Below are 26,776 nucleotides of genomic sequence, written 5' to 3' on the forward strand. Positions count from 1 at the left end.
TGTTCACAGTGCTGGAAGACAGACGAAGAGTCAGTTCAGACGCCTACACGTGAACAGAGAAACAGAGGCAAGAGACAGTGGAGTGGCGTGTTCACAGTGCTGGAAGACAGACTAACAGTCAGTTCAGACGCCTACACGTGAGACAGAGAGACAGAGATCGGAGACAGTGGGGTGGTGTGTTCACAGTGCTGGAAGACAGACGAGTGGTCAGCTCAGACGCCTGCACGTGGACAGAGAGACAGAGGCCAGAGACAGTGGGGTGGCGTGTTCAGTGCTGGAAGACAGATGAACGGTCAGCTCAGACGCCTGCACGTGGACAGAGAGACAGAGGCCAGAGACAGTGGGGTGGCATGTTCAGTGCTGGAAGACAGATGAATGGTCAGCTCAGACGCCTGCACGTGGACAGAGAGACAGAGGCCAGAGACAGTGGGGTGGCATGTTCAGTGCTGGAAGACAGATGAACGGTCAGCTCAGACGCCTGCACGTGGACAGAGAGACAGAGGCCAGAGACAGTGGGGCGGCATGTTCAGTGCTGGAAGACAGATGAATGGTCAGTTCAGATGCCTACACGTGAGCAGAGAGACAGAGGCCAGAGGCAGTGGGGCGGTGTGTTCACAGTGCTGGAAGACAGACGAATGCTCAGCTCAGACGCCTACACATGAGCAGAGAGACAGAGTCCAGAGGCAGTGGGGCGGCGTGTTCACAGTGCTGGAAGACAGATGAATGGTCAGCTCAGAATTCTACTCAGAGAACACACTCTTCACTAACAAAGGAAAAAGAAAGGCTTTTCAGACAAAGAGAAAGTGAGAGATTTTATTTCCTACAAGAAAAATGAAGTTTTAAAGGTTCTCTGGGCTGGAGGGAAATGACATTAGACAGAAAGCTGAATCTACGGAAAAAAACGAAGATACTAGAAACAAAAAATACAAGGATAAATTTTACAGTCCATTTATATATTCTAATTTCTTTATAAGATAACATTATTTAAATCAAGTGTTTTAACACTGTATTTTGGGGTTTAAACCATATCATAACAACAAATGAAGGAAATATATGACAACAATAATATACAGGACAAGAGATAGAAATGGAATTAATTGTTGCAAGGTTTTACATAAAGTTGTAATTGACTCTAAATAGACTGTTACAAGTTAAAAATGTATGTTGTAACACTCAGAGCAACCAGTATAAGAACTGCATAGCTAAAAAGCTACAAAAAATATGAAAATGGAACACTAAAATAAACAAAAATTACTTCAAACTACATTACCAAGCTATAGCAATCAAAACAGTATGTCCTTGGCATAAAAATAGGTATATAGGTCAATGAGACAGAATGGAGAGCCCAGAAATGAACACACCCACACATATGGCTATTAATTTACAACAAAGGAACTAAGAATACACATGGAGAAAGGATAATCTCTTTAATAAATGGTGTTGGGAAACTGGACAGCCACAAGCAAAAGAAAGAAACTGGACCCCTATCTTACGTTATACACAAAAACCAACTCAAAATGGATTAAGGGTCTGAAAATTAAGGCTTGAAACCATAAAACTTCTAGAAGAAAATATAGGTAAGCTTCTTAACATTCAGTTCAGTTCAGTTGCTCAGTCGTGTCCGACTCTTTGCGACCCCATGAATGGCAGCATGCAGGCCTCCCTGTCCATCACAACTCCCGGAGTTCACTCAGACTCATGCCCACCAAGTGGTGGCAATAATCTTTTTTAAAATTTGACACCAAAGCAAAGGCAGCAAAAGCAAAAACAATGGGAGTACATCAAAATAAAAAGCTTCTGCAGAGCACGCACACACACACACACGCACACAGAGAAACTATTCATAAAATGAGAAGGCAACCTATAGAACGAGAAAAAGTATTTGCAAATCACGCAACTGATAAGAGATTAGTGTCCAAAATATATAAAGAACTCATACAACTCAATAGCAAAAACAAAAACAAAATAATCTGATTAAAAACAGGCAGAGGAATTGAAAAGACGTTTTTCCAATGAAGACATATAAATGGACAACACGTACATGAAAAGGTGCTCAACATAAAGGGTATTATAATTATATAATTATAATCACATTTTATCATATAATTATATAACCATATAACTCATATCATATAATTATATGGTATGTATTTTATGATATCCGTATCATATAATCATAATTTTACTATATATAATCATAATTATAATCATAATCATCAGGGGATTCAAACCAAAACACCTCACACTTCACAGAATGTCTGTCATCAAAAAGACAAGAGATATCAAGTGCTGGTAAGGACGTGGAGAAAAGGGAACCCTTGTACACTGTTTGTAGGAATGTAAATATGTGTATTCACTATGGAAAACAGTATGGACAGTCTTCAAAAATTAAAAGTAGAACTACCTTACGATCTAGCAATTCCAAGGAAATAAAAATCACCAGCATTATTTACAACAGCCAAGACACTGAAGCAAACTAGATGTCCACTGATAGACAAATGGATAAAGAAAATGTCACACACACACACACACTCACACACACACACACTCACACACACACACTGCCATTTGCAGCAATAATATGGATGGATCTTGAGGGCATAATGCTACACGAAAAAAGTCAAACAGAGAAAAAGACAAATACTCAGTGAGCTCACTAATATGGGAATCTAAAAAAATTATCTCAACGATAAAGAGAACAGATTGATGGTTGCTAGAGGGAGGGAGCCCTCAAGAGTACTAGAGTACTCTTGCCTGGAAAATCCCATGGACAGAGGAGCCTGGTAGGCTTCAGTCCATGGGGTCACTAAGAGTCGGACACGACTGAGCAACTTCAATTTCACTTTTCACTTTCATGCACTGGAGAAGGAAATGGCAACCCACTCTAGTGTTCTTGCCTGGAGAATCCCAGGGACGGCGGAGCCTGATGGGCTGCCGTCTATGGGGTCGCACAGAGTTGGCCACGACTGAAGTGACTTAGCAGCAGCAGCAGCAGAGGGAGGGGGATGGGTGAATGTGGTCAAAAAGTACAAATTTCCAGTTAATGAGATAAAAGTTCTGGGATGTGATGTGCAGCGTGGTGACCGTAGTTAATAATACTGTTTTGTATATTTGAAAGTTGCTTTGAGAGTAGATCCTGAAAGTTCTCATCACAAGAAAAAGAACTTGGAGCTGTGTGAGGTGATGGGTGTTAACTAAGCTTACTGTGGTGATCACTTCACAATATATACATACATCAAATCACTATATTGTATACCGCAAATGAATACAATATTTTATGTCAATTATATATATCAATAACCTGGAAAAAATCAATTAATCAGGCAGGACAGTAGGAACAAAGGAACAAAAAGCACATGGGACAAATTGAGAACTCGGCTTATGAACATGGTTTTGGCCCCACTACTGTCATTAAATAGCTGGATGATCTTGAAAACGCAACTTAACTTCTTTCAACCTTAATGTTTCCATCTGTACAACAACTAGGTTTTCAAACTTTCAAAGTACATCGGTATTATCAAAATGCAGAAGCCCAGGCCCCACCCCTAGACATCTAAAAATTCTAATTCAGTTGTGGGTAGCATCCAGGAATGGTCTTCTTTTAGGTTCCCTAGGTGACTATAATCAAAAGCCAGGTAAGGAACGCTGGCACAATTAACTCCCAGCACTAAACGACCCCAGGATTGCTCCTCACTGTAAGATTTCAAGCAGTTGGCTTGCTCTGTCATGTAGCAGCATTGCTGTGAGCACTTCTGTATATGTTTAACTATATGGGATACACACACACAGGCACACACACGTTTGTGTGTGTATTTTTTGACTCAACTATCTCATTCCTCATGTGTTCCACATAGGTCTATCACAATCTGGCTTCCCACAGCTGCTCCTCTTCATTCTTTCCCAAAACAAGGTGGGTTCTCCTCCACATGAACAGCCTAACTTGAAGCAAATGGCAAGTTTCTTTTAGAAACACTGCTTTTGATTTCTAAGCAGGTTAAAGGCACTCTGATACGGCTAGCATGCAGTTTGCCAGTTACAACGGCCAACATGAAAGATAATTTTTCTTTTTTTTTTTCCTCTTCACCTTTTTTCCCCGTGCCAGACGACACTTTGGTTTTGATTTCAACAAGTTATTATGTAACTTCTTTGGGGGCAAGTACAGTGCAAGATTTTGGTTTAATCAAAGCTTGAGGGACAGATATAAGTCCAGCAAACAGTTTGCTTAGCGGCAAGGCTGACCCCATTGTTTATGCATCACGAACATCTGGACTGGTGATCTTTGTTGGTTAAAATATGATGTTGATGACATCGCCCTAACAGGCTCACCCACTTTATTGGCTGATGAGATTCTTGCTAAGAAAGACTGACTCCAGCTGGAGCACACAGGGGACCAGATGAAAGACAGTGTTCACTGATCACAGGCCACAGCCACCACTCCAGGATCAACAGTCATCCTCAAATAGCAAAAACAGCACATAGTTTAAAGCTCTGCCGTTTTCCCTACAGAAAGGTTCTCAGGACCCTGGAAGAGCCAAGAATCCAGCCATTAGCTCTCTACCAGCACGGATGCACTGGGTGTTAATTACACTGTGATTTCAGTTTCCTTTCCAGACACTTCAAAGTAATGCTTTCCCCTCTGGAGTCTCTCTTACAACTGCCAATAAAGTGGACTGGATGAGCCCAGCTCCAGCAAAGACAAGACTGACAGCAGGTTTCAAGGCTGGCATTTGCAAATCCAATAAGCATGTAATTACAGTGCTCTTTCCCCTTTTTGGATGGTTCACCTTGGGCAAGCTGTCAAACTTGAATCCCAGTTATTTTATCAGATGCCTGAAGCATGGAGTCATTAAAGTTCTCATTACTAAATCTCAGTTTTTCTTCTTAATTCTAGTACTCAAGGGACTTGATAAGATTTCCTAGGTTGTGAAAGAGAGAAGCCAGTTTTCTAAATACATAAATAACAATGTAATTTGAACTCTAGCCCTAGTGCACAATTTCAATTAGGTAAGCTTTTAATGTCCTTCCTATGTTTGCTGGGAGAGGCTCCCAAGAGGCTGTGCTGGAGGGAGGCAGACAAAAGACCAGACAGTTAATTGTTCCTGTAGCTGAAATGTTTCTTCACATTATTACTGGGTTCAGGAAAAGTCAGAATTCAACTGTTTTAGTATTGAATTAAGAGAAGTCTTACCTTCTCGCCGATCATTTCGAAGTACACGTACTTTCTCAATTTTCCCCAAAAGAGCTCCGTCTTCAGCTGGGAAAAGAAAAGAAGCAAAGCTTTTGAACCTCAAGTTTACAAAGGGCTTGGGGGGCAGGGATGGTGATTCTCCATCACCTATGGGCTGATGAGCCCCTTGGGGTTTCAGAGAGGCCCTCTTTCTGCTGCTCCCACTTCTTGAGGCCTTTTCTTCAAACTTGTCCTTAGCATCCACAGCCCAGAAAGGCTGGGGCCCAGGAGAAGGGCCAGAAGGAGGGGGTGGGGGTGGGGGATCGGTCTCTACTTACGGTCATTGCTGTAGTCATCCACCAAGATGATTTCTTTTATCAGGTGGGGCGGGCTTTTCTTAAGGACACTGAGGAAAGGCAGAAAGATAAAGTTGCAGGCCTTTCAGGGGTGTGATGGGGGTGGGAAACTCTCATCCCCTGGCCCCAGTCCTGGATGGAGGAGCTGCCAGCCCCTCCTGTGCTGCACAGTCAGGGGACCTGTCTGCTCCCCCGGACAGCCCTTGCCTGGCTGTGCTGGGCACCTGGCTCTTGCTCTGCATCCCTGCCGGGGATGCCCCTCTAAGCTTCAGTGGGTGGGAACGGGTGGCAGGTGTGGGCCTCACCTGACCACTGTCCTCAGCAAAGCTGACCTGGCTTCATTGTGAAATGTGATGACCACGCTGGTGGCTGGCAGATCTACCCGCCACTGCTTCCGCTGACACCTGCAGGAAAAGAAAGAGGGACCTGAACCATGAGCTGGGACAAACCCCAGCGAGCCCCGACAGCACGGGCAGCTGGCCCTGCAGGACAGCACTCGGGGTGAACCTGCCGTTTGTAGGAGGCACTGGCCTATTATGAGATGCAGTGACAAGGGTACATCAGGAAACAGAAAAACACAACCAAAGCAACAGTTTAAGAGATGAAAGATTTCAGCAAAAAGTAACATACTGAGAACATCTTTCTAATGTGTTAAAAAAAAAAAAAGTGTTTCGAAACAGTGAATTCCCATTCAGTCACACATGCTGATACACCTATATAGATGTGCTTTTCACAATTCACAGCGGTTACTTCTGAGGCGTGGAATCAACTGTGTGATGCTGCTCTTTTCTTCTCTCCTACTTTGCCTGCAGCAAGCATGTGGGTTGCTGGGATTCTTAGCTGAGCTGTATTTGGTATCCGGCTCTACCCTGGTCCTGGATCGCAGGACACACACCCCTCCCCTTGCCAGACTGTGTCGTCCTAGGTGCCAGTCCTGCAGGCTGCTGTGGGAGAGGGGAGGATGGTTGGGCCTTTGAGCCCATCAGCTCCCCTTCTACTTCCAGCAGCACTGAAAGAACCTGGGACCAGGCTGAATAAAGTCCCTGCAAATTGTGGGCAGACTGCAACAGGCACTTCTCGAGTCTGCACTTCTCTGTCTGCATTTCCCTGCAGACAGACACAAGGCTGTGAGGGCCCAGAAAAGCTGTTTCAGAACACAGGACTCTAGAGCCCTGGGCTGAAGATGCTGAGCCATCACCCACTAGGCAACAGCAAGGACCAGCAAAAGGAGGTCGGGCTCAGCAGGTACAACATCAGGGGCACTGCAAGTCCCTCGAAAGCTCCGTGACCTTGAAAAACACGCCAGCAGAGAGGTGATGCTCCAGAGAATCCTGAGAGAACAAGACCCCGGGCAGGCTTATAGCTCTTGAGGACTGCTGCGAACAAATTATGGCATGAGGGCATTCAGGAGTCATCAGGCTGGTGGTACTACTGATTCTAGCTGGGAAAAGGGGTGAGGACAGACAGCTAAAGCCTTTTTGGCCTCTGGAAGCAGCTCTTGGCCCGAGGTGGAGACAGCGATGATCTTGCCTGCAGTAGGGTGGGGACCATCAGTCAGCCACCAGGGACGCGGTCCCCTCCACACTGTGCTCACCATCTGGGATCCCTGCACTGGTATCAAAGAAGGTGGAACACTTTCCGTTGGGCCAATATATTTTCAAGAGTTTGTTTTACTCTCGGGACTTCCCTGGTGGTGCAGTGGCTAAGTGCTCTCAATGCAGGGAGTCTGGACTCAACCCCGGGTCAGGGCACTAGATCCCACATGCCACAACTAAGAGTTCTCATGCCACAACAAAGACCCCAGCGCAGTCAAACAAGTATTTTTTGAAGAACTTGTCTTACTCTTTAGCTCTTAATGTAACTGACCACAGCTGCAAATGATCTGCTCCCAGAATTAAAACTATTCATCTTAAAGATGAGAAATGAGTAGGAAAAGGAGAAAGATTAATATATTTGGAGCTCAGCAGTGCCTTAAAGGAAAATGGTTGACACGTTATTTTCCCTCAGGATTGGGAAAACTATTTCAGAGAGCAAATTTTGAAAATGAGCAAGAAAAGCAGTACAATTAAAAAGCAATTAGGTCAGATCACAAAATGGGCTTCTGTTTATTTTAGTTATATGGATAGCTGGATTTTCATTAACTATGAGAAAATGACATACCAGTCACTGTTGGGAAAAAGAATGCATTCTGGAATTAATGTCAAGTCTTTAATGACAAGTAGATTGATAGGCTAGGGTTTTTTTTTTTTTTTTTTCAGTTTTAAGAATTTGTTGATTGTTAGATTAAGGAAGTAAGAATCTGCAAGGTTCAACTGTAAACAAATGACCAACAAATGTCATTCCCAAGAACCTAATCGGCAACGTTAATGAAATAAGAACCCCAGGATAGGAGCCAATACTCTCTGCAATCAGACCCCACTCCACACAGTTGAGGGGGGTGCTTTGCTGAGCTGAGCAGATTTACTGAACTCTGTCTGGTGCAGCCACGTGAAAAATCAAAAGGAGAGAAGGGAGCATTTTTCAGGCTCAAATCATAGTAAACTCAGCCGATGCAATCACGTCCTATTTCCTCGTTTTCTGTCTCTCTGCAGGAAGCCTCGTCTTCCACGAGCATTTGGCATTCTCAAGGGGCTTTGAACACATTTTTCAGAACACAGCATTCATACCATTTTATTAAAATTCCTCTCCAGTCATAAGGCACCAAGTTTTGCTAGGAATTGGCAATTAGGAAATTTAAGAGGTATATCCTATTTCTAAGATAAAGAGGGATGACAAGTAAAAACTGGGAAATAACTCATACCTTGTGAGTTTAAGAGTGTTATATGTATGCATATGAATTCAGATCCCAAGTCTTCACACTGAGCCAAGAAAAAGGAGGGGTTGTTTGAAGAATTTCTTTAAAAAGAAACAGAATAAATCTTGCACGTAAAGAGCTCTGTCGCTGCCAAGCAGTCTTCTCTGCTTCAGAGCTGGTGAAAGAACGCCTGCCTGATATAGAAACCCACTAGGGCGGCTAGCTGTCAGGGGCACCTTCATCCTGGAGCTTCTCTGAGAACTGAGCAGAAGCCGGGGCTTATTTGGCATCAGCAGCATGGAGAGTCTGCAGTCAATTCTGTTCTCCCTCCCAGACGATGCAGCTGAGGCAGTGTGATGTGGAGGATAGCTTTGGGTCAAGTTCACTTAAGTTTCCATGGGTCATTCTGGTAATTTCCTGTCAAGTGGGGACTTTAAAAAACTGGACACACAATGATTTTTAAAAATATCTTACTGAGCTTTAAATTTCTGTGAGACCAGACGGCCATCGTATCTGATCTCTCAATCAGCTGATGTCTAGTGCCCTGAGCACCTGAGCCCTCAGGGTGCAGAAGGAACCTGTCTCTGGGGAGGCTTGTCTCTGATGCAAATGTTATACGTAGGTTTGGTCGAGACACTGATGAAATATTCAACCACCACATGTCCTCAGACTGGGAAGTTAGGGGCTCCGTTTAATAACATTGAAGGCTGCCCCATGTTGTGGAAAGGGGTACAGAAATATGCTGTTTACCCCATGCCTTCAACCTACCTCCCAGCCCCACTGATGGTCTGGCCTGTGGTAACCTTGGTAACTGAGTGATCTGAGGCACTGCATCCTTCTTCATCTGTGAAACTGGCCCTTACAATTTTGCATGGTTAATGGGATAATCAAGAAACAAAGAAGGACTCTGAATACTGGAAAGGTTGCTGTCATCCTAATAAGGGTTATCATATGCACTTGGCTGCTGTGTATCAACAGGCATCTACCCAGGCATCTTCTACCAAGCACCTGGGGCTCAATCCCTCTCTGACACCAGCAGGGTCCCCGGAGAGGGCTGTGAAGACCCCACTACCCTAAGCATTCAACACCAGCCCATGGTCTAATCACGCCCTGGGGTCCCACGTAGGGGTAAATTTCCGGCAAATGGGGACCCTGGATGTCAGTCTCCATGGCAGCGGAGTCTTGCTGTGTGTCCAAAGTGGGCCTTCTAGCTGGGTCTCAGCTTCCCATGAAACACCTGGAGGGGAAATACCAGGATCATTCACAGTATTTCAAGGTTCTGGTTGCTGTCATGTGTATTTCTCTTTAGAAATTATTGACCTAAATAAATTTTAGAAATAAATTTTGGATTTATTCTCTGATTTTAACTGGAGTCTGCCCTGAGAGACAAATCTAGCTTTGATTTGCTGACAACAAAACAAAGCAAAGCATGGGGAGAAAAATAAACAAGCAAAAACAAATTCAGTTCAGTTCAGTCACTCAGTCATGTCCAACTCTTTGCAACCCCATGGACTGCAGCATGCCAGGCCTCCCTGTCCATCACCAACTCCCGGAGCTTATTCAAACTCACATTCATTGAGTCGGTGATGCCATCCAACCATCTCATCCTCTGTCGGCCCCTTCTCCTCCTACCTTCAGTCTTTCCCAGCATCAGGGTCTTTTCCAATGAATCAGTTCTTTACATCAGGTGGCCAAAATATTGGAGTTTCAGCTTCAGCATCAGTCCTTCCAAAGACTATTCAGGACTGATTTCCTTCAGGATGGACTGGTTGGATCTCTTTGCAGTCCAAGGGACTCTCAAGAGTCTTCTCCAACACCACAGTTCAGAAGCATCAATTCTTCAGCGCTCAGCTTTCTTCATATTCCAATTCTCACATCCATACATGACTACTGGAAAAACCATAGCCTTGACTAGATGGACCTTTGTTGGCAAAGTAATGTCTCTGTTTTTTAATATGCTGTCTAGGTAGGTCATAGCTTTTCTTCCAAGGAGCAAGCATTTTTTAATTCCATGGCTGCAGTCACCATCTGCAGTGATTTGGAGCCCCCCAAAATAAAAGTCGGCCACTGTTTCCCCATCTATTTGCTATGAAGTGATGGAACCGGATGCCATAATCTTCGTTTTCTGAATGTTGAACTTTAAGTCAACTTTTTCACCCTCCTCTTTGACTTTCATCAAGAGGCTCTTTAGTTCTTCTTCACTTTCTGCCATAAAGGTGGTGTCATCTGCATATCTGAGGTTATTGAGATTTCTCCCAGCAATCTTGATTCCAGCTGTGCTTCATCCAACCCAGCATTTCACATGATGTACTCTGCATATAAGTTAAATAAGCAGGGAGACAATATACAGCCTTGACATACTCCTTTTCCTATTTGGAACCAGTCTGTTGTTCCATGTCCAGTTCTAACTGTTGCTTCTTGACCTGCATACAGATTTCTCAGGAGGCACATCAGGTGGTCTGGTATTCCCATCTCTTTAAGAATTTTTTTTTTAAGAATTTTCCACAGTTTGTTGTGAAAAACAAATTAGCAAAGCTAAGGATCAAGTCTTGGACCATGATCAACTCAGGCGTGGTAATGAGTATCCTGTGGCCTACTGGGGAGAGAGGCAGCAGGCCTGCTTTTTCCCAGGTCGTCACCACCACCACCATCATGGTTATGTCTGTGAGATATCGTAAACATAAAATCTAGAAGATGTTATACAAGCACCTAAGCACCCTCCACTCCATTTTTTCAAATCTTAATACTCTGCAACACTGGTACCTGATTAAGATTTTTTAAATGAAATAAAACTCGACATGTAATAGTTAAAGTCCTGGTACATCTTTCCTACCTCAAATCCCATCATCACCAATGGTAACACTACCCTAAGTTTGGTTCATCAGTATTCCTCAGTATATCTTCAACAAACCACGTGTGTGTGTGTGTGTGTGTGTGTGTTGCTCAGTTGTGTCTGACTCTTTGTGACTCCATGGACTGTAGCCCACCAGGTTCCTCTGTGCATGGGATTCTCCAGGCAGGAATACTGGAGTGGGTTGCCATTTCCTTCTCCAGGGGATCTTTCCGACCCAGGGATCAAACCCAGGTCTCCCACATTGCAGGCAGATTCTTTGCAGTCTGAGCCACTTCATAAATAGAATGGAGTATTGTGTTGTGCATGGCTGACACTGCACTGTGGCTTGCTTTCTCCACTTTTGGGAATGTACCTGCTTTGACACACGTGGCTCTGTTTCATTCACACCCACTGCCGCACAGCTGTCTCTTGCAGGAACACACCACATCCAATCCCTTTCTGCTGACAGTCAATCTCTCTGTTAGGAATAACGCAGTCGTGGATACTGTCCTTTTGCATGTGTGAGAAAGTTTCTCTGCATCATTTGCCTGCAGACGACTCCTAGTCACAGATTTATGCTATTCAGCAAGCTGATCTTCGAAGGCTGTTCCCAGCTTTACCCCACCCACAAGGGCAGCATTCACAGTGCTCCAAATTCTCACCATCCCGATAGCATCAAATTTTGCCCACCAGATAGATATGAAATAGCTTCTTAGTATTCTAATTTTCTTTTCCCTGTTTACTAGACAGGGCATATATCTTTTCATATGTTTATGAGCTGATTATTAAAAACCCCCTTCTAAAATATTATCCCAGGGCCACAGTTTAAAAAATCAAAATTAAAAAGTATGTTTGATGGAATACATCTTAAACACAATAACAGGATCTGCCACAGACTTGGAGAAGATTTTTGTGGTACTTATGGCTGACAGAGGATATATCTGGAATATATAAATTCCTCTCATCGAATAATAATGAGGTAAAAACCTAACAAGTAATGGACAAAGAATATGAGCAACCATTTAAGAGAAGAAACAATCTAATCAGTTCACAGGCCACTGCTGGCCATGGCTGGAGTCCATGGACTGTGCACTCAGAAACCTAACTGAGCTCTCTTAGTCCTGAGAATCTGTATATTCTCTTGGATTTTCCACCCATTGATTCATCCACATTTTGTCCTTTTCTTTACACCACTTCTACATTTACAGTTCTTGTCTCAATAAGGCACTGTTTATGGCCTGCAATGCAATATGCAATAAAAAAAGGTAGTAGAGAACATCTCATCTTCAAAGTGAATGCAATTCAATTCTCATAAGGCATCATGTTTGCCATAGACATTTTACAGATACCTTTAATCTAGTAAAGTAACGCTCAAAATTCTCCAAGCCAGGCTTCAGCAATACATGAACTGTGAACTTCCAGATGTTCAAGCTGGATTTAGAAAAGGCAGAGGAACCAGATATCAAATTGCCAACATCTGCTGGATCATCAAAAAAACAAGACAGTTCCAGAAAAACATCTATTTATGCTTTATTGACTATGCCAAAGCCTTTGACTGTGTGGATCAGAATAAACTGCAGAAAATTCTGAAAGAGACAGGAATACCAGACCACCTGACCTGCCTCTTGAGAAATCTGTATGCAGGTCAGGAAGCAACAGTTAGAACAGACTGTTTCCAAATAGGAAAAGGAGTACATCAAGGCTGTATATTGTCACCCTGCTTATTTAACTTATATGCAGAGTACATCATGAGAAATGCTGGGTTGGAAGAAGCACAAGCTGGAATCAAGATTGCCGGGAGAAATATCAATAACTTCAGATATGCAGATGACACCACCCTTATGGCAGAAAGTGAAGAAGAACTGAAGAGCCTCTTGATGAAAGTAAAAGAGAAGAGTGAAAAAGTTGGCTTAAAGCTCAACATTCAGAAAACTAAGATCATGGCATCTGGTCCCATCACTTCATGGCAAATAGATGGGGAAACAGTGGAAACAGTGGCTGACTTTATTTTGGGGGCTGCAAAATCACTGCAGACATTGACTACAGCCACAAAATTAAAAGATGCTTACTTCTTAGAAGAAAAGTTATGATCAACCTAGATAGCATATTCAAAAGCAGAGACATTACTTTGCCAACAAAGGTTTGTCTAGTCAAGGCTATGGTTTTTCCAGTAGTCATGTATGGATGTGAGAGTTGGACTGTGAAGAAAGCTGAGCACTGAAGAATTAAAGCTTTTGAACTGTGGTGTTGGAAAAGACTCCTAAGAGTCCCTTGGACTACAAGGAGATCCACCCTAAAGGAGATCAGTCCTGAGTGTTCATTGGAAGGACTGATGCTGAAGCTGAAACTCCAATACTTTGGGCACCTGATGCGAAGAACTGACTCATTGGAAAAGGCCCTGATGCTGGGAAAGACTGAAGATAGGAGAAGAAGGGGACGACAGAGGATGAGATGGTTGGATGGCATCACCGACTCAATGGACATGAGTTTGGGTAAACTCTGGGAGTTGGTGATGGACAGGGAGGTCTGGCGTGCTGCAGTCCATGGGGTTGCAAAGAGTCGGACACGACTGAGCGACTGAACTGCATTTAATCAGATTAAGGGAAGTCCAAGTGCCAAATAAAGTACATGACTTTTTCCCTCGCATCTATTAAGATCATACAGCTCTGCCCCTTTAATCCTTCGAGAAGGATTATTATGTTAATGCAGCTCGTGTTGTTCTACCATTTTTGTCTTCATAAATGAAACCCCACTTGGCTATGATGTTTTTAACAGAGCAATATTAGATACACTGGTACTTGGTTTCCAATTGTTTGACTCTATAATCATAATAGTAGCTGGTCTACAATGTTCTGTTCTTCTACTTTCTTTTTCCAGTTTCACAAGAAGGTATTCGTGCCCTCAAGAAGCAAACAAGGCAGCTTTCCCTCTTTTTCTAGAAATTCTCTAAAATAGTTTGTGTTCTATGCAAACCCACTAGAGTGGGAAGAATTCAGGGAAGATAAACTTCTTACTGTTGAAAAGATCTTTCATGGCTTGTATTCGTATTTTTCTATTTCTTGAATAACTCTGGTAATTTCCACATTCCTAGAAAACTAAGCATTCCATTAAATTTTCAAATTTGCATAAAAGTGTACCCACAGTTTTCTTATAATCTTCATAAACTCTACTCTGTCTATAGTTATGTCTGCTCTGCTCTTCTATTCCTAACATTATTTAATCATGGTTTTTACATTTATCAGTATTCTTCGAGATTTCTAATTTTTGAAAATCAAGCTTTATATAATCCTGTTTCTTATTTTTAGAGTTTATTCAATTTTTCTTTCTCCTTCATTATTTCCTTTCTTCTATTTTGAGGTTTACCCCATCATTTGTGTGTGTGTGTTTGCCTTTTTGAGTCACAGATCTGTCTTACAGTTTAAAAGTCCAACCAGACTATCACTGGAGAAGCAAAGGCAGTTCTGTACACAACCGAGAGGAGGGTGGGGTGAAAGAGGAAGAGGTGCCTGGAGGTGTAATGACTAGCTCTAACGCTGCAAGAGTCATGTGGTGCCTGCCTTGGTCCTGTGCCAAGGTATACACGCAGGTGGTGCCTGGGGAGATGGACAGCAAAGATAGCACTGGGCTGCTCTGAGCGTCGTCTCTCCAGCAGGCAGAGCTCCTGGAAAGGTGCCAGTCTCCACGTGCACTCTTGGTCCAGGTGAGACAAGCCAAGACAGACTGTGTTGGGGTCAAGCCCAGGTGGCAGGGCCAGGGGTTTCAAAAAACAAAAGAACCGATCAAAATATATTGTCAGTTCCCAGGCCCTCTGCCTCTGCTTGTATGTGGAGGTGTGCGTGTGTAGGGTCCTACCACACAGAGCCTGGGATGCAGGCTGTGAATAGCAGGTGACCCAGCTGAGGCCCCGAAAGTATCTTTTGTCCTCTGCCCTCGCCCACAGGGAACACATTTTCTATTCAAAGGAAGGAAGAGGCAGGTCTGCTGTTTGAGTTGACTGCGTCCTGGCAGTGGGCACAGCTGTCCCCACGGGAGCTGGAACTTTCAGTACAAGCTGTGCAGCTGAAGCCACTCGCCCATCCCATCTGGAGCCAACCATGGGCTGGGCATGCTCCTCATCAGGACCCACTGTGCTCTGGGGCCAGGTAGCTGTCCTGGCATGGTCTCACGGGCATCACTCACAGAAAGTGAGTGCCAGACTCTCCCAAAAGCAGGTCGTCAACATGCAGACGCCTTGGCTCTGCCCACATAAGTAGGTCTGGGTGATGCCTAGGAATCTGAGTTTTAGAAGCTCCCTCCTGGCCGTGAAGCAGTGCACCAAGAGAGCCCTGGGCCCTGCATAAGACGGTGGGAGCCACAGCTGGAACCTGGATTCACAGCAAGGCACCCTGAACTCAGACTTGCCCTCCCTCCAGCCCCAGGGCAGGGAGAGACCTTAGAGCCTCAATCCCAGGAATTTTGACTTCAACACATCCTGAACAAGGGGTCAGCTTCACACTGCCATCTCCGCAGCGCATTTGCTCCAAGGGGCTAGGGAGGCCAGAGGGTAAAATGGGAGTTGGAAATGGGATTTACAAAAGCAGGAAGGTAAAAAAGAGGGCTAACAGCTGTTGCATAATGTTCATTTCATTAAAATACACTCTTAATAATCCTTCAAGCAGTGATAATGACATGATATTCCACCTAATCAACTAATTTCTGATCAGTCCTAATAGCTAGAGGGCTTGTTCTATACAGGTCTTTTAAAATGGAAAAGAATCAAATCCAAAGGTATTTTAAAACCTCTGCAGGACCCAGCTGGAATTAAGCTTCTTAAAAATCCAGTTGGCAGGGGATCTGAATTAGCCCTGGATCATGGCAGGTCTGTCTCACTCTGAAGTTTTCAGTCCAAAGCACCCCAGTGCTTCACCTGAGTGTTCTCATACCTCGCGCTGCGTCTGACCACAGGAGTGTGTTCTTATACCAAGAATGAGAAGGTGTCTGAAACCCTTCTCGAGACATCAGAAGCGAGTCTGTTGTGTTTACCACTCTCCCTTTGAAGTCCTCTGATCCCCTGGAAAAGCCAAGCATTCCAGAGGTGAAAGGGTAGCAGACGGTCCACGAGTACAGACTCCTCACTGAAGACGCTGCAGCAGAGCCACGGAGAACACACGCTGCCCAGAACACACAGGTCCTCTCCCGGCCCCGAGGGAGTGCATGTCAGGCTTCTACTTGCTGCTTTCAGCCAGGGCCTTTAGGAGAAAGCAAACTATTTTCTCATTCAAAGAGTATCACCTACCCTTTACTGCCTCCAGTTTTACAGATACTAAATTTTAACTGAGAACTTTTTCAAGGGTGAAGAGCTACTGAACGTTGAGAAAATAACAGCCCTGGATGAAGCCCTTTGAGGTTCTTATCCTTCCAAGTGCACTTCAGGCAGGACCTCCTGTTCATGGCTGGGGAAGTCAGAGCAGAGAGAAAGCAAGCTTGAACTTCTTACCCCTTCCGATGCAGGGAGCCACCCTCTCGGGATGAGGGTGCACACCGTTTATCAGAGAGTGAGAGCTGTGGGTCCCCACCTGTTCCACAGACACAGGTCACCTCCACCTTCCTCCCGGACTCAAGTTTCCAAGTTTCTCTTTGCACTGCTCTGTGAGAAGACCTGCTCCCTGCTGTCTTGGGGTTGATCATGTGAGCTCCTCCTGGCTTTAGTCAGACAACCGGCTTTCTTCTCTGTCCTGCATCCTTCTCTTTCAATCCTCCCCCCAAATTCGGGTCAAATAATCACTGGGACTGGAGGGATGGCAGATTCAAGTGCACAGACCTTGTTGTGGTTCTGACTTTTAAGGACACTGACGTTGTCACAGAAGATGCTTTTGGGTACTTTTCAAAGACAGTTAACTCTATGTTTTTGCTTGTTGTACAAAGATAAAATTTTCACCCACTTCCTCACAAGGATGAAAGGCAAACAGAAGAGTTTTGTAACTGGAAGCAGAACCTTCCTTGCCCCAGCCCATCAGGGTTTCACACAAATAACCAAACGAATACCCAGCACTTGGCTTGAGATGACCTGTTCCCACCCTCTCCAACCAAAGCTAGGGTGGTATCTTGTTTCCTTAGACCTTGCTCATGTCAAGTGTAACAGCATCCTTTTGGAATCTTGGGGGAAAAAATTAATTTCTAATTAATGGCAGAATGATGGTATGTTACGGTAAAGGATGATGAAGTTATCTGATTCCTGCTTCCTGACACTGACAGTTACTGCGTCTACGCTCAGAACTTCTGACTGCAATGTCGTGGAGTCTCTCTTGTGCACTCCTGAAAAAGGGCACAACCATCTTGGTAACACAAAAGTCACACCCCTCTTGCTCCCTTCTTATAGAGCTTGTTTTGGGCAAACTGCCAAGCCCTAGAGATGAGTTCTGCTTGGCCAAAGACACACCCCTTTCCCTAGCCTCCACCATGATCACCAATAACCATGACTTAGTTCTGGTTAACGAATAGTAACAGAAAGTCTGCTGGGGGGATTCCAGAAAAGATGTACTTTGCTGATAAAAGCAGACAGTCCCTAAAGAAAAGACTATTTTGGACCCCTTTGCTTCCTGCCTTGAAAGTAATTATGATGCATGGAGCTATGGCAGCTTTCCTGAAACTATACAAGGCAAAAAAGATGAGGCAGAAAAACAAAACAAAACAAAAAGGCAGAGAGACAAATCACTGGTGTTTCTAAACAAGAAAAAGGATTTAAGTGCATATGAATATGATATTATACCAATATACTTGAAAACCAAGTGGCATTTATAATAAGCTATAAGTTATCAAAATTGATTCAAGTGAAGCACAGGAAAATTTACCATGTGTCAATATCCATAAAGGAATTTTAAGTTATCCAAGGATTACACTGATTCAAACAAAAACAGGTCTAGGTTTAGACGACTTTTTACAGGTGAATTTCAAGAAACTCCTTTTCCTTTACAAATAAGTTTTTCTTAAGCATCTTTTTTTTTTTTACACATATGTTCTAAATTCATTTTATAAAGTTAGCATAAGTGTAAAGCCAAAGCCAGATGAAGGGAGGAAGAGGGAAGGGAACGGAGGAGACCATGGATAATTTCAATCAGGAATCTTAATTCAAGACCCCAAATAAAATACCAACCAAATTCAGCAATTTACTGATAAAATTCTGGTAGATTCTCAGAACTAAATAATGTACTGACTTTTAAAAATATACTTCCTTTCAAATGAATGGGCAAAGAGGTTACAAAAAAAATACTCACCCCAATACCGTTAGCATTAAAGAAGTAAAGAAACAAACTCCACTCCCATCAGCAGAGAACTAGATAAACAGAAGAGCAAATATACAAAGCCATTTAATATGAACACTAGATTTAAAATGTTTTCTGTGTATCACTGAGTGAAAAAAGTAGACTGCCCAACAGCAACTGCAGTGTTGTGCAGTTTATACCAAACGGTACGCATCTAGCTACTGGAAGACACAGGAGACACGTCAGGAAGGATCCCTTAGCAGCTTTCAAATATCCCACCTGGCAGTGGTAACTATGGTCACCAGGCTGCACAGCACATCCCCAGAACTTATCTATCCTACAACTAGAAGTTTGTAACTTGTGATTACCTTTATCCAATTCCTCCACCTTCTACCTCTGCCTCTGGGAGCCAAATCTGATGAGGTTTTTAGTTCACATGTAAGTGAGATCATATAGTATTTATTTCTCTTCATCTGAATTATCTCACTTAGCAAAATGCCTTCAAGATCCATCCATGTAGTCACAAATGGCAGAATTCCCTTCTTTTTTATGGCTAGATAACTTTCCATTGTACATGCATGTGTGTGCAAGTAGGTAACATCCATTCATCCCTCAGTGGGCACTGAGGTTGCTTACATGTCTTAGAAAGTGTTAGTCACTCAGTTGTGTCCAATTCTTTGAGACGCCATGGACTGTAGTCCGCCAGGCTCCTCTGTCCGTGGAATCCTCTAGGTAAGAATACTGAAAGTGAAGTGAAGTGAAAAATACTGGAGTGGCTGCCATTTCCTTCTCCAGGGGATCCCCCCAATCCAGGGATCAAACCCGAGAGTCCTGCATTGCAGGCAGATTATTTACTGTCTGAGCCACCAGGGGGCTTTCCATGTCTTGGCTAATATAAATAATGCTGCAGTGAACACGGAAGTGCAGATTATCTCTGAGACAGTGATTTCATTTCCTTTGGAGATATACCCAGGAGTGAAATTGCTGGGTGGCATGGTATCAACAGTTTCATTTTTTATTTTTTGAGGAACCTCCACACATTTTCCACAGTGGCTACACCAATTTACTTTCCCACCAACAGTGCACAAGGGCTCCCTCTTCTCCACATCCTCACCAACACTTGTTATCTGTTATCTTTTTCATGATAGTCAATCTAACAGGTGTGAAGTGATTATCTCACTGTGGTTTGACTGGCATTTCCCTGACGATTACTGATGCTGAGCACATTTTCATGCACCCGTTGGCCATCTTACCAACAGAAACATGAAACAGGTATATTTACCTTCTTTGGAAAAATGTCTCTTCCTGTTGTGGTCCTTTGCTTACCTTTTGATAACCTTTGATTATTACTTTTGCTGTTTATATGAGTTCTTTAAATATGATGTGCTAACGTGTCCTCCCTCCCATTCTGCAGGCTGGCCTTGCACTTTACCAGTTGTTCCTTTTGCTGTATTAACCACCATTTATTACTGAACCCTTGACCTTGATCCCTACACATCTGATCCCCATATTTGTTTTCTCACTATTGCATTTAACACTGTCTTATTCCATATAATCTGATCATTTGTTTCACTCTCTTCTATTTTCACTCCCTTGACATAAGCTCTAAGAAGGCAAAAAAAATTTTGTATCAGTTTTGTTCATTGCTCTTTCCCTGGCGACCTGTCACAAGGCAAGCACTCAAATCCTTACTGAATGAATGCAGAAATGCAAGAGTCAAAATAAATCAACAATGAATAGTATAAAAATTTGAATCTAAGTACAATATTCCTACTGGAATATTTTCTTCTTTTAATAGGCTTGAATTTTCACAGACATGAATTTTTCTCTTTCTTTCATCATTGTCAGATGAGGAAATCATGGTTGATCCAATGTACTTAAGATGAATATTATTCTAAGTCTGTACTTTTGATTTTATAGATTGAAAGGGAATCTGGGTTCTCACAGATTCCATCACTAGCACTTAACAGCCAGAGTATGTGTGGATGGGCCAGTTCCAAGGGCAAGCAGGCAGATGTTTGGGGGTAAGCGTGTGGGTACACCCGCGGACAACACTGCTGCTTTCAAGCTCATCAGAAAAGTTAAAAGAATCCCTGGAATCTGCAGCCTAAATGACTAACAAAGTTATAACACATTTTATAATATTGGGGTTATTTCCTAAAATATTCAAGACTTCCATTGAAAAGGATTTTTTTTCCCCAATTGTTTCATGGTTCCATGGTGATGGTGAAGCAACTCATTTAAAAGTGTGGCTGAAACAGGATGGTTTTTGTTCAGACCCACTGATTCATCTCATTTACAAAGCAACACTCTGCTGACTCCATTTTAATTGCCCTGATTTCTTCTGAAACAGGTGGGATTGCTGTTTCAAAGTGGTTTCTCCAACTGCTTTTGGTCAATAATGAAACACTCCAATGTTGTGCTGCAGTGAGAAGACCCAGGTGCCCCTCAGTGTCACATGTGGGAAGCTGAACAACTGCCCTCCATGCCACACTCACATCGGGAGCACTCAAAGCCAGCTTCACACACTCACACGCCACTAGGCGCAGACAACAACAACATCATATCCTGTATTTGTACTGCTGTTTGCAGTTTATGAAATTCTTTCATAGACATCTGAGCCTAAGAAAAATTGTAGCTAAGAAATCCAGGGTTTAAAGAGATTATGTCAACCTTAGTCTGACAGTAACAGAAGCTACACCTCCCAACTTCAAGTCCACTCTATTTTTATGTACTCTCTTTTGGGACAGACATTGCTGCTTAAAACAAAATTTATGAACTGTGAACTTCCCACTGAATTTAGTTCCAAATAGAACACTCAGCTTTTTCTTGCTCTCGGTGATAGTAAAAAGTTGCTTGTTGTAGATCAACCTACCCACTGAAAGCAACTAGAAATTCTGGATGAAACACATCAAAAACATTGATTTGAAGGAACTGGAGATCGAAAAGGCATCTGGGTTCTCGATCTAGCCAGGTGCTGTAGGGCCAGGTTCTCAGAAGGAAGAGGAGTCCTGGGAGTAAGTCCAACACTCTCTGATCCTCCTCCCCCAGGCAGTGCGGAGCCAAGAGGCTGAACGAGCCAGGAGGAGAGATGGAGCTGCAGGTGGCATGGGGCTGGGGGGCCAGACTGGAGTCGAGTCCATAAGGAAGAGGGCCTCGGACACACAGCCCGGACTCCCAGGGAGAATCCCAGTGGGCTGCTGCGCAGGAGCACAGAGATCTGGATGCTCGCCAGCTCTCTCACAAAAGACCGAACTCCAGCTCTGTTTCAGCTCAATTCCAGACTCAAGGCAATCTGCCCCATTCTAAGTGCCTGCCAGAGAGCAAAACTAGATCCTCTTCAGAGGAAGAAAACATCAGCTACAGACTGTAAATATCTCCATATCTGTTCATACACAGCAAAATGTAATAACTGAAATTAAAGTTAAATGGGTGGGTTTGAAAGCAGAATAGATTTCCAAAGCAGGGAAAAGAATTAGGGGGCTGGGAGGCAGGCCAAGAGAATTATGTCCAGGCTGAAGCTCAAGGAATGAAAAAGAACTAAAACATATAGAAAGTAGCATAAGAGGGACACAGGACATGCAGAAATATCTAACAAAGATGTAGTTAGAGCCCAGAGGGAGTGGGGAGAGAAGGTGGGGCACAGGAAAAGCAGACACAGTACAAAGTCGGAAGATTCCGGGATGAGCAGAAGCTCTGGCCACGCTCAACACGGTGACAGGGAGGGGCGCAGTCTAATGAGGCCGCTGAAGCCAAGGACAAACATCCTCAAGGCAGCTAGAGAACACAGTCAAGATGCCTTCAAAAAGCAACGATAAGACTAACAGCTGATATTCCACCAGGAAGAATGGAGGCCAGAAGACAAGTAAATGGTGAAGGAAAAGTTCAGAAAGTAACTGTCAACCTGGGCATCTCTGTTCAGTGAAAACACTCTTCAAAAATGAAAATGAAATAAAGATTTTTTTCAGATACAATGAAAGGACAGATTTCATTGCCAGCAAATTGGCACAGAAAGAAATACTCACAGAAGCTATGAGAACTGAGGAAACCGTACCAGGCGGGAAAATGAAAAGATAAAAAATGAAGGAAAATGGAAATATCAATATGCAGATAAATCCAAAGGATATTTGCTGTAAAAAACCAAGTTACGATATCCAGTAGGGTTTGCACGTAAATAAGGAATTAAACCAAATGACAATAATGCATCAAAGGGAGTGGAGGGGAAGTGGTCTGTGCCTTGTCCAGGAGGAAATGAGAGTATTCATTTATGTTAGATTCTAATTGCCAAGTTAATGGTGCGGGAAATACTTAGTCCAAAGGAAGCATGAAAGGAGAGGACAAGAAACACGGAATGGGTGGAAAGAATAGAACCCACCAGAAGAACAGAACCAGACGGTGAAACCATAGTGGTTTTTTTTTTTTTAAGTTATAGTTTTGTCCAGATATATGCCCATGAGTGGGATTGGTGGATCATATGGCAACTGTATTTTAGTTTTTTGAGAAAATTCTGTACTACTTTCCATAGGGGCCACACAAACCTACATTCCCACCAACAGTGTAGGAGGGTTCCCTTTTCTGCACACCCTCTCCAGCGTTTGTTATCTGTAGACTTTATATGATGGCAAATTTGACCAGTGTGAGGTGGTACTTCACTGTAGTTTTGATTTGCATTTCTCTAATAATTAGTGACATTGAGTTTATTTTCATGTATCTGTTGGCCATCTGTATGTCTTTTCTGAAGAAATGGTCTATTCAGGTTTTCTGCCCATTTTTTGATTGGCTCCTTTGTTTTTTGTTGTTGAGTTGTATGAGCTGTTTGCATATTTTGGAAATTAAGCCTTTGTCGGTCACCTTATTTGCAAATATTTTTCTCCTACTCTTTGGTTGTCTTTTTGTTTATGGTTTCTTTTACTGTACAGAAGCTTCTAAGTTTGATTAGGTCCCATTTGTTTATTTTTGCTTTTGTTTCTATTGCCTTGGGAAACTGACCTAAGAAAACACTGGTACGATTTATGTCAGAGGATGTTTTCGCTGCGTCTTCATCCAGGAGTGTTACGGTGTCATGGCTTAAGACATTTTGAGTTTCTTCTTGTGTATGGTATGAGGGTGTGTTAAAACTTCATTGATTTACATGTGGCTGTCCAGCTTTCCTAACACCACTTGCTGAAGAGACTGTATTTTCCCACTGTATATTCTTACCTCCTCTTGCCAAAGATTGACTGACTGCAGCTGTATGGGTTTATTTCTGGGGTCTCTATTCTGTCCCACTGATCCACGTTTGTTTTTGTGCCAATACCACATTGTTTTAATTCCTGTGGCTTTATAGTTATGCCTGAAGTCTGGGAGGGTTATGCCTCCTGCTTTGTTTTTTCTAGGATTGCTCTGGCAATTCTGGGTCTTTTATGGTTCCATACACATTTTAGAATTATTTGTTCTTGTTTTATGAAAAATGTCATAGGTAATTTGGTTTGGAGAACATTAAATCTGTAGATTGCTTTGTGTAGGAAAGTCATTTTATTAGTAACAATATTCTTTCAATCAAGGAGCATGGGATACCTTCCCATTTCTTTGAATCAGCTTCCATTTCCTTTAATAATGTTTTGCAGTTCTCAACATATGTCTTTTAGGTCCGGTTTATTGCTAGGTATTTTATTTTTTTGGATGTGATTTTAAAGGGGGTTTCTTTCTTTCTTTCTTTTTTTTTACATTTCCTTTCTGATAGAACACTGTTAGTGTAAAGAAATGCAACTCACTTCCAAATGTTAACCTTGTATCCTGCTACTTTGTTGTGTTTCTCAGTTCCAGTAGTTTAATGTGGAGTCTTTAGGATTTCCTATATATAGTACCATGTCATCTGAATGTAAATGACAATTTTACCTCTTCCCTTCCAATGTGGATAGCTTTTATTTCTTTTTCTTGTCTGATTGCTGTGGCTAGGACTTCCAATACTATGTTGATTAGAAGTGATGAGAGTGGGCATCCTAGTCTTGTTCCAGATTTCAGCAAGAAGGCTTTCTCAGCTTTTCACAGGTGAATATTATATTGGTTGTGGCATGTTTGTCATAAATGGCTTTTATTATGTTGAGAAATGTTTCCTCAGGCCCAGAGTATTCTTTAATTGAGATACACATAAGGCCTGAAATGATCCTAAAGGAAGAACATATAAAGGGCAAAAGACAGTGGTCCTGGTGCTAAAAACTTGGAGTTAGTTTCATGAAAACACTAAAAATAAAAGCAAACGAACAGAAAGCAAAGGGACAGGTGAGGGGCAATGGCATGGCTTTGGTTTGAATATGGTGCTCAAGGTGCAAGTCAGGCCACACGAGGAGTTGGGGGTGGGGGTTGAAGCAAAGCACCTTGCAGCTGGCCTCCTCCGGCTGCCCGGCTGCTCGGCATCCGCACCTGCCTGCCTCCCATGCTGGGGCAGGGGGGTCACACTGACGGCACACAGGCAGCAGCCTCACCGCCCCCAGTGTGCAAGAACATTTCAGGGGAACGGAAACAGTGTGTTCTGCAATTACACTGCCCTGAGAACCCGAAGCTGGATAAAGGGGACAAAAACCTTGGTTTTCCTCAATTTCTCAGGATTCTGTCAGTATGCGTCCAGCTAGGAAAACGATGTCTCAAGCTACCAACACCCAGCTCTTCCTGCATTCAGCCCTCATGCCTGAAAACTGGCAGCAGAAAAGACAGCTGTGCAGGGCAGATGGTGAGGCACCGAGTCTAGAACATGGGACTGTGTGCAGGAACCTGGGCACCCAGAGCTCTGTCCCTTCCCCTCACTGCCTGCCCCTTGCCCACCATGTGTGATGCCAGGCAGGTGATCCTGCCCCACAGCAGTGGCCAGCTCTCCCACCTGCTGCATGGACTGGAATAAACCACACAACACAATAATTGTTAACATCTAGGACTTGTGGGGGAAGGGCTCTAGACAGGGGGGTGCCTGGACAGAGGTCTCAGGGACTTGCATATGATGTCACCTGGAGAAGGTGACATTTGCTGACTCAGACGAAGTAAGATGTAGCATGTAAAAGGCTGGGCACAGGCCAGGACGCCCTCACAATGCCCAACAATGTGTTGTGGTTACTGTCGGACAGGCTTTTAAGTCCCACTGTCACACTACACCCAGCCCTGCCAGTCATAAATGCCAATGAGGCCTCTGAAACCCAGAGCATGCAATGGGCCCAGCTCTGAGAAGCCAGCCCTATCCACCAAGACCCTGCCCACAGGGACCCACAGGGTCAGAGGGGTCCGCTGGGCCCCTGGCTGACCCTTTGAATGGACAGCAGCTGGGGCAGCAGCCATGCCAGAGGCTTGGTTGTGTATGCTTATAAAATGCCACTTTTATAAGAAAAATGTGATATGAAAGAAAGCCTTGGGCCCCGGAAATGAGAGACCCTCCCATACCCACTGATGAGCAGAAATGCCCTTCGGAGCTGGGCTTCCTCTTGTTTCTCCAGATCTCTTGCCTCCTAAAAATAAGACTGAATCTCACAATAACTGCCTTCAGAGATTCATGCCAAGCTGCTGAGTTTACCCTGAGAACCCTTCCTTGGCTTCAGCAATGTTTACTCTTTCCAGGTAACAATGAGAAGTCTGGAGGGTATCCCTCCCACAGCCCTTAATCCTGATTAGCCACTCTCCTAAGACAACCGAATGCAACCCTGACATGCCACCAGAGCAATGAACACAGCCCATTACTGTAGTGCTAGCCTGCTGGTTGAAACTTTCTTAAAAAAAAAAAAAATAGCCTCTCAGGAGCTCTGATCTCTGTTTGGGCTGCATTAAAGCCAGACATTTTAAGAGTGGTCAAAACAAAGTTCTTTAAAAACAGAAAAACCAAGTCCTTTAGTGATTCTTAAACAAAGCAAAAGCTTACAACTGTAATTTATAAACTGAATCAACACACTTTGTCCTTGATGGAAAGGCTGCCAGAAAACCCATCAGGTGTGTGACATGGATGAAATTCTCTCCCATAGAAGGACCCTCATAGGGTCATGGTTGGGCTGCTCTAGTCTCAGGAGCAATACTTCAGTTTTAGATTTTAAAAAATGCCTTAAAACCCTTCATTTTTAATTTAATGATAAAAGGGAAAGGTGTCAACACAGAAGGAAGTCTCTCATGATTTAAACTTTTGAAACCTGAAGGAATCTGCTCCTCAACTAAGTGGTTCTCCCTAGACCACTTTCTAACACCATACACAAAAATAAACTCAAAATGGATTAAAGATCTAAACGTAAGACCAGAAACTATAAAACTCCTAGAGGAGAACATAGGCAAAACACTCTCTGACATACATCACAGCAGGATCCTCTATGACCCACCTCCCAGAATATTGGAAATAAAAGCAAAAATAAACAAATGGGACCTAATTAAACTTAAAAG

General features: G+C 43.3%; 1 protein-coding gene across 1 annotated transcript in view; it reads right to left on the reverse strand.

Annotated features, from left to right (window-relative positions):
* GALNT2 (polypeptide N-acetylgalactosaminyltransferase 2) overlaps positions 1–26,776 on the reverse strand; it is a 191,255-nt gene that overhangs the window by 38,506 nt on the left and 125,973 nt on the right. Inside the window, exons 4-6 of the mRNA XM_086381343.1 lie at positions 5,829–5,927; positions 5,506–5,573; positions 5,189–5,254 (exon numbers count right to left, since the gene is read on the reverse strand). Of these exons, the coding sequence (XP_086237469.1) occupies positions 5,189–5,254; positions 5,506–5,573; positions 5,829–5,927 (233 nt within the window). The remainder of the gene's footprint in view (positions 1–5,188; positions 5,255–5,505; positions 5,574–5,828; positions 5,928–26,776) is intronic.

The sequence above is a fragment of the Bos grunniens genome, chromosome 28, assembly GCF_055505025.1.
Source record: "Bos grunniens cultivar Pamir isolate PY7600 chromosome 28, Bosgru_T2T1.0, whole genome shotgun sequence".
Lineage (NCBI taxonomy): Eukaryota > Metazoa > Chordata > Mammalia > Artiodactyla > Bovidae > Bos > Bos grunniens.